This window comes from Cyprinodon tularosa, unplaced genomic scaffold (assembly GCF_016077235.1).
Source record: "Cyprinodon tularosa strain WSP-4 unplaced genomic scaffold, ASM1607723v1 ctg875, whole genome shotgun sequence".
Lineage (NCBI taxonomy): Eukaryota > Metazoa > Chordata > Actinopteri > Cyprinodontiformes > Cyprinodontidae > Cyprinodon > Cyprinodon tularosa.
In genome coordinates, this window is record NW_024039646.1 from 154,873 (window position 1) to 163,190 (window position 8,318).

Here is an 8,318-nt window from a genome sequence, read left to right on the forward strand (position 1 = left end):
TCTCTCATTTTTAAACCTTTAGAGACACAGAGATCGATGAGCTGCGAACTCGGCTCTACCGAATGCAGGAGGACTGGGTTGAGGAGGAGTGTCATCGCGTGGAAGCTCAGTTAGCTCTGAAGGAGGCTCGTCAGGAGATCCAGCAGCTGAAAAACGCTGTGGACACAGTTCGTTCCAGGCTTAGTGATGCCGGCGGGCTCAGTGGAGATGTAGGAGTTCAGAAGTACTTCCAGGACATCAACACTCAGAACCACAAATTAGAAAACCTTCTGCTCAGCATGGAGTTAGCCCAAGCAGGACTAGCCAAGGAGGGAGAAGCCCTCCAAGGCTGCCGGACCCGGGCTGGGGGCTCTGCTCCAGCGTCCGTTTCTGGAGAAAGTCCTGGAGTTGTCCCCAAGCTGACGGTGGGAGGGAGAGGGTCTTGCTCTTGCGATGGCTCTCCAGCTCGTTCGTTGACTCGGAGCTCCACCTACACCAAGCTGAGCGACCAGGCTCTGGGGGAGCGCCACTGTAACGACGCAGACTTTCCTTGCCTGTCGGGGGACGGCACGCAGGACAGCGGCTTCGTGTGCTGCGGGGAGACCGGCGTCCCCAGCAGGGCCGACCTCCTGCTGGAAGCTGCCTACCTCTCTGAGGAGACGGCTACGCTGCTTAACTCCTACCAGCAGACCATCTCCCACACTTTACCCCATTCTGCCCCCCCCTCCCTGCCTCACATGTTCTCCCACACCTTGCCGCATTCTTTCCCTCGAAATATGTCCCACTCGGTGCCACACACCATGCCTCACTCCTCCACCTATGAGAAACTCTGCACTGCTGAGCGGCTGGCTCCGTTTCACTGCAATCTGGGCGGCGTGAGCTGCATGAGCCACCCCTGCCTGTCCCACCACCACCTCTACCTGCACCCTTTGAGGGAGGCGGGCATTCAGACCGAGAGCTGCCCGATCCCTGCAGCTACAGGGTATCCCTCTGACCTGGACACTATCGCAGAGCAGCGTACGTTCCGCTCTCAGGCCTGCAGTCCCACCTCCACCTGGATGTCTGACGAGGGGGAGGAGGATCTGGACTCCATCACCACCACCACCTCAGTGACTACAGCTACAGTCATGAGCACGGCCACAGAGCCCATTCCGGTTTCCAAAACACCTGCGCTTCCACCTCTGCCGCGTTCTGCTACTGTGGCCTTTTCCACGGAGAGTCCGTGGCGTCCGGCTGACAGCAAAGCTGCAGAAGAGGAGAAGCAAGAGAAAGAGAAGAGAGAGAAGGAAGAGTCAGCAATAGAAGAACAGTTAGAAAACACCGAGTTCAGACAATCAGAGGAGGAACAGCAGACGGATAGAAGCTCAGCTGAAGGCAGCGAGGGAAGAGAAGGGGAGGGAGAACAAAGGAACGTCTGGGATTTAGTAAACATATCATCCGGAAAACCTGCCGACCTTAACTTGACAGGTGAGACAGAGGAGACGGTACTGGGAGAGGAGGACAAGCAGGAAGAGACTGGGACAGCAGCAAGATCAACAGAGGAGACACCAGAGATTTTCCCAAGGTTCATGGGACTGTCTGCAGGTCTGCAACAGCCTCAAACATCTCAGCCTCCCAGGAGGTCCGTCTCCAGTGAGGACAAAGCCGGCGTCACAGTGGTGGAAGTGCACGATGAGGAGGATGAGGAAGATACAACCAGAGGGGGCGTGGCGGCAGAGGATGGAGAACCCGGGAAAATCCAAAAGAGCTACTGGAGTCGTCACTTCCTGGTGGACCTGCTGGCGGTGGCCATCCCGGTGGTGCCGACGGTGGCCTGGCTGTGCCGAGGTCCGGTCCGTGACGGCCAGCCCATGTATCACATCGGCTCGCTGCTGAGAGGCTGCTGCACCGTGGCGCTGCACTCCCTGCGCAGGGGAGGGGGCCTGAGGCACTACCCCGCGGGCGGGGGAGACCTGGGGGGGTCACAGATATGACTGAACCGTCGCCGGTCTCTCCCTGCTGCGTCACTCCTCCAGTTGGGTCTGCAGAACGCTGCTTTAAGTGCAAGAAGAGGAAGAACTTCCTGTTGCTCTGGTTGGAGAGTAAGGAAGGGGGGGGGGGGGGGCGCTTTGCAACCTGCTGTCTCTCATTGAAGGGTCCTGCTGTCGCTGCCAAAACATTCACTCTTTGGCTCCTTTGAACTGAATGATCTGCTTGAAAAGATTGTTTCATTTATGAATGTGGAGAAAAGCTGGATTGTCGTCTCGGCCATCGATCATTAGGTGACCATAGATACCGTATTTATATCGGTGAACATGTGAGAGCGAGTTCGCAGGAAGTGGTTGAGCAGCGGGAGCGGAAAGATCCACTCTGATCCAAAGCTTTTTCCCTCATGGTTTCCATCGGTAATGGATTGAATCTGTCTGCCAGGCAGAGCGCTCAGGTATCTGCTGAGGGTAGAAACACAACCAGTCCTGTAAGGCAGCGCTGACCTGCTCAAATGCTAATAAACTGCAGCTAACCGCAGCATATTGCTAAAAACTCTTCCTAATTAATTAAATATAGTATTTCACTTAGAATATTTATGAACAGCCTGTTCAGCAAAAACATGCTAGCAAAGGTGAAATATGTAGAATGATCAGGTGCTTTTTTAAAGCTTTAGATCAGGAGGAATATCAAGGAAACGCCCCTTAGTGGCTCCCTCTAGTGGTCAGACACAGAACAAACAGACTCAAAGGTTTGACTTTAACTATTATTCCTTTCCTCCTTCGTTTAATCTTCACTTTCAGCTGAACTTTTTTCATACATTAGATTTAGTTTTTTGATCCTCCTGTATTCCAAATTAAAGACATTTAATATATGCATAAAACTACTCAAATTATTGGTTTATGTTTGTCTTTTAAACAGATTATTTTATTACAGATGAGGATGAACTCAGTGACTCGGATCAAATAGACGTAAACATTTCATTAACTCCAAAACTAAACATATTGATCAGGCCTTTTATTTTATTTGAATGACATTGATGACAGGAAACGATCCAGAAAATAATTTTTATTACCAAATATAAAAGTATAAAACCTTCAGTGTGTGATTTAATGAACCTAATGATCCTACCTGATCTTCCCTCCCGTTGATCCTTTTCAGAGGATCTTTGGGCTTCATGGGTTAACAAAGTTAAAGGAGCAAACATGGACGCTTTTAATGGTCCCTTTAGATTAACAGGGATTACATCACTGCTGCTGTTCATTTTCCATCAGCGACTAATCCAGACAATGTGACTGAAGCTCCATCCGGTCCGTTTGGTTTAATGAGAGAAAACTTTTTAAACCAGTTTATTTGATGATTTAAATGAATTGATTTATGAAACAAACTGCAGTGAAGCTTCTTAACCCTGTGCATGCCGGAGTTCAGCAGGGTGCAGCGCTGAAACAAGCAGACATGTCTGTCCCTGGTGTGTAAATACTGAATAACAGACATTTAGCTGAGCTGTTAACACTCTAAACATGATGACCAGTTCCTAAAGGAAGCGGTTTGAGGAGCTGCTATCATCAGAGCAGAAGTTCAGACATTTCATGCTACTGCTGCTCTGCCTGGAGGAAAATGGACCCTTTACTCTACGAACATTCAGCCATTTTATTAAGGGAACAGAATGCTGCTTTTCCACATTTGTTTTCTAACATTTAACACCAACTCGTATCTTTTCAATTCAGTTTATTTCTATAGCTCCAATTCACATCATGTCATCTCAGGTCACTTTCCAGTTCACCAGATCATCCAGTCAGATTGATTCAAAGTTTTCTATCTAAGGAAAACCAGCTGATTGCATCGACTCATTGACTCTTCAGCAATCCCTCACACTAAGCATGCTTGTAGCGACAGTGGAGAGGAAAAACTCCCTTTGAACAGGAAGAAACCTCCAGCAGAACCAGACTCAGTGTGAGCGGCCATCTGCTGAGGCCCACTGGGGTTCAAGGAGACAGAAGCAGACATAGAAAAAGAAGCATAGATGGCGGAAGGTGTTGATGGCAGCAGCACAGCTGATATTTCTCTCCAGGATGGAGTCACAGCCAAACAGGAACAGACCAGATGAAGCTACTATGAGAAAAAGCAGAGAGAGCAGAACGTTAGAGATTGAACTAACAGATTCTGCAGAGTGGGAGAATAGAGATAGAATGAAGCAGAATGATGAAAAAGGGGTCCCTATGTCCTCCAGCAGTCTAAGCCTATAGCAGCAGAACTATAGAGATAGCTCAGGATAACCTGAGCCACTCTAACTAGAAGCTTTATCAAAAAGGAAAGTTTTAAGCCTAGCCTTAAAAGTAGACAGGGTGTCTGCCTCACGGACTAAAACTGGTAGTTGGTTCCACAGGAGAGGAGCCTGAGAACTAAAAGATCTGCCTCCCATTCTACTTTTAGAAATTCTAGGAACCACTAGTAAACCTGCAGATTGAGAGCGAAGTGCTCTGTTAGGAACATCAGGAACAATCAGATCTCTGATATAAGATGGAGCTTGGCCATTTAAGGCTTTATATGTGAGAACCACCACTTTCTTTGTAGATGTGTTAGTTGTTCGATGGAGTCCAGCTGCCTGCAGGAGGCATCTGCTTCAGGCTGATGATGCTGGTTGTGTTTCTACCCTGGCAGTTTTTAATCAAATATAAAAATAATAATTTATTTTTCTCTTTATGCAAAGTGTTCTTCATGTATTGTTGAATCCGTCTTCGGCTCAACCCAACAATTAGTTTTCTGTCATAAAATGTTCACATCTGTGGCCGTGAACATTGATCACTGGTCTGTATACCTGTGCTTAATCGTCTGCTTGCTCAAAATGAGCTTAGTTCGCCAGAACAAGCTCGCTCGGCCATCTTTAAAGGATCTTTAAGTCAATCAAAGATTTCGGGGTGAAACTGGGGGGGTTTTAGACAGAGGAAGAAATGAAAGTCTATTATTTGTGCCTTTTTTGCCAGTTTCAGAAAACTGTTTGGAGTTGGAGCCTGAGGGGAATAAAATGGAGATTCTTTATTTTCTACACAGTTACGGTTTCTGCACCTTAAAAAGTGGCGCTGAAGCCCACAGAGTTCGTTAATCTTTAATCACGCAGTGAAACCATGTCTGTAGATCCTCACTGGCTCAGCTGTAACATAGATCTGGATGCAGTGAGTTGTGCTCAGTCTGTGCTGTATATTTCTGCTAAACTTAATGCTCTTGTGCTGTAGCTAGTCTCTAACTGTCGATATGTATCCTGAAGTCCACCTACAGAAGTTAAACCATCACTAAAACAAACTACTGTGTGTCTTACACTGTTTCTCAAATAAACTAGAAACAAAATAATGAACATTTAAAATGTTTTCTCATCAGATATTTAGGTTCCCGTTACATTTAGATGGGTTTTATCTTTTTCTGTGGATCTAGACTGTGTCTCATCTTTACATCAGCTGACCTCATAATTCAAACAGTAATAAGCAGCTTGATGACGGAGCGTCAGCGAAGGAAACTCGCTGAAGAGACCAACAGTTTTTTGATAAATAAATTAATTTAAAAAGCAATATCAATGCAAAGGTATTATACCCACATTTGTTCATGTTTAAACCCCAACTAATTAGTTAACTAATTAACTTAGGTGACAGACCAATAGAGTGGAGCAAGGAATAATCAATGGATCATTATTTATACCTAAATATAATACGTTTGCAGTGATTTAATGAATTTAGCCTTAATCAGTAAGAAAATGAAAATATTGTTTGTCGTCGCGATCACTAAGTCTGAGAGCGGCCATTTTTGCCCAAATATAGTAACCCCTCCCTCCTGCCATCTTCCAGCAGTGACGTCACGGTGCGGTAAGCCTAGCGCCATTCTCCCCGCTTTCCAAGCTAAATCAATGGGAACTACTAGACACATCTGCAATCAACAACAATTATTGAAGATTTCCAGAGGACTTCACCATTGAAATTCACCAGAGCTATAGTGAAACTGACAATGCCCACGTGCATGGCAGCTGGATGCTGGAATACATCGGGTAAAAGTGGAAAAAAGAGTTATTCCACCTTTCTTTGATTCAGTTGATTCAAAGTTTTCTATCTAAGGAAAACCAGCTGATTGCATCGACTCATTGACTCTTCAGCAATCCCTCACACTAAGCACGCTTGTAGCGACAGTGGAGAGGAAAAACTCCCTTTGAACAGGAAGAAACCTCCAGCAGAACCAGGCTCAGTGTGAGCGGCCATCTGCTGAGGCCCACTGGGGTTCAAGGAGACAGAAGCAGACATAGAAAAAGAAGCATAGATACAAAAGGCAACTGTCAACCAGCTCCACAGGCGGCCCCGTCCAGGAAACACACAGCCAGGCAGACGAGCTCCGAGCCAGCTCCCATGTCAGAGGATGAAGAGAGCACATCCAGTTAGTCACAGTCAGAGAAACAGGACTACACTGGAAAACAGGCCAAGCTCCAACATCTAGAAACAAAGGTGTTGATGGCAGCAGCACAGCTGATATTTCTCTCTAATAATAAACTGCTTATTTATCATCATCAGACATGCTCAGAGCAGTTGTTTCTCTCTTTAGATTACGCACCATAATGTTAACTTGAAAGAAAAAAAATAAAACTCATAAAGACTAGATTTATGTTTAAATCCAAAGCTCAAAAGTTGGCTCCTGGAAGTAGCGTAGGATCTTATTTCACGCAGATGACTGATAAAACAGAAATCATTTTAATGCATTTAATTTATGAGGAAATACATTATTATAGTTTATAGTTTAGTACTATTTTTAGAAAGGGAAAAATGTAATTTAGGTCGTCTTTACAAAGTGAGTTTGTAAAGAAATCTGTGGAGTTTGTTTCTTGGAGGTTTTTTAACCTTCAACTTTGGTTCTGCAAACATCTACAGGAAGGGAGGGATTTACCATTAGGCAATACTAGGAGGGTGCCTAGGGCCCCAAGTTCCTGGGGGCCCCATAAAACTGTTTCCATGTATGGTTAATACAACTATTCCTTATTTATGCGCATTAATTATGTTTTTGATTAAATCCATTTGCTGCACATGTTCAGAAAGGTCCAAACAGACAGCAGCAAACCATTTGAAAACAAACCATGCAAAGAGCAGTGTTGCCAACTTAGCGCTTTAGTCGCTATATTTAGCCACTTTTCAGACCCCTCTAGCACTTTGATTTCTAAAAAGCTCCTAGCGCCAAATCTAGAGACTTTTTTCTGCTACTGGAGACTTTGGAGACAACATCTAAAAGCAGCGAACTCTGCTCTCCAGAGCGAGTAAATTGGTAACCCCGCCTCCTGCTCTCCTCTATCTTGTCTGCTGTCATGATTCATGCAGCTATTATTTCATCCAAATGAAAAATGAAGAACAGAGAAGCAGATCATGGCTTGTCTACAGTGAAAAGAAGGACTGGGTTATTTACTTTGGCCTTTTTGGAAACACAGGAAGGAGCAATCAGCTAAGTGAGCTTAGTGCTTGGAGAAAATCTTTCATTCCTTTAGAGACAGCATGAAAAGTCAGCTGAGTACAAAACATAGAGAGGAAAACAAGAAGAAAAGGGACAAGAAGAGAGGGACACAACCTAGAACAGATAATGGATGTCTATTCTATTAACATTTCTACATCTGCAGAATGGGGCTGTTCTATGTGCTGTCTTCTACATTCAGAGGGCCCCTGCCTGTCTTTGCCCAGGGCCCCACATTTCCTAAATCCGCCCCTGCCCACAGATCCAAATGAATCTGGTCTGTAATTTAAGTCCAGTTAAAATTGGTTTTCATGCAATAATTTCCAAAGATGATTTACAGAGAAAAGTTAAGGAGCGCTTCCTAAAGCGACGCTTTGATGTTAAATCCAGGTCAGTATCTTACTTCAGTTTGATGAAGAGATAATAAACCATAAAATGCTTTTCTTCCACTTTAAAGCGCCTTAGTGGCGTAAATGTAGACCAACCAGGATCCAGTCTGACGCCCGGCCTGCTGCTCTTCCTCACTGATCACTCAGCTTGATTTTCTGGCCCCACAAACAGAAGAAGAAATAAACCAGAACCTTCTAACTGGGACGAGATTCTGAGGTTTTCACAGATTAAAAAACTTTTCTGGAAGCTGTTAGCTCCAATGCTAATCTGCAAACTGACTGAAATCTGTTTAAAGAAAGCAAAGCCGTCCCATAATGAAACCAAAATGGTTCCCAGTGAAATCAGCTGGTTTGTCGCATCTGGATGTTATGAAGAAAATTAAATCATTTTCCTGTGATAAAAACATTTTCTTTGCTTTGCTGGGATTTCTGAGTTTTTATCAAAAAAACAGCTTTTTGTTCCATTTGTTTCCTGTTTAAGCAGCTTGTTTTTCTCTTCCTCTTGTAGATTTTATT

The 8,318-nt window shown here is 44.9% G+C and overlaps 1 protein-coding gene across 5 annotated transcripts in view; it reads left to right on the plus strand.

Moving 5' to 3' along the window:
* The window catches only part of snphb (syntaphilin b), a 46,106-nt gene extending 42,328 nt beyond the window's left edge, over positions 1-3,778 (plus strand). For all 5 annotated transcript variants that reach the window (XM_038273518.1, XM_038273520.1, XM_038273522.1 and 2 more), the window contains one exon: positions 23-3,778. In XM_038273518.1, the coding sequence (XP_038129446.1) occupies positions 23-1,952 (1,930 nt within the window). In that variant the 3' untranslated portion in view covers positions 1,953-3,778. The remainder of the gene's footprint in view (positions 1-22) is intronic.
* The last annotated feature ends 4,540 nt before the right edge of the window (positions 3,779-8,318 follow it).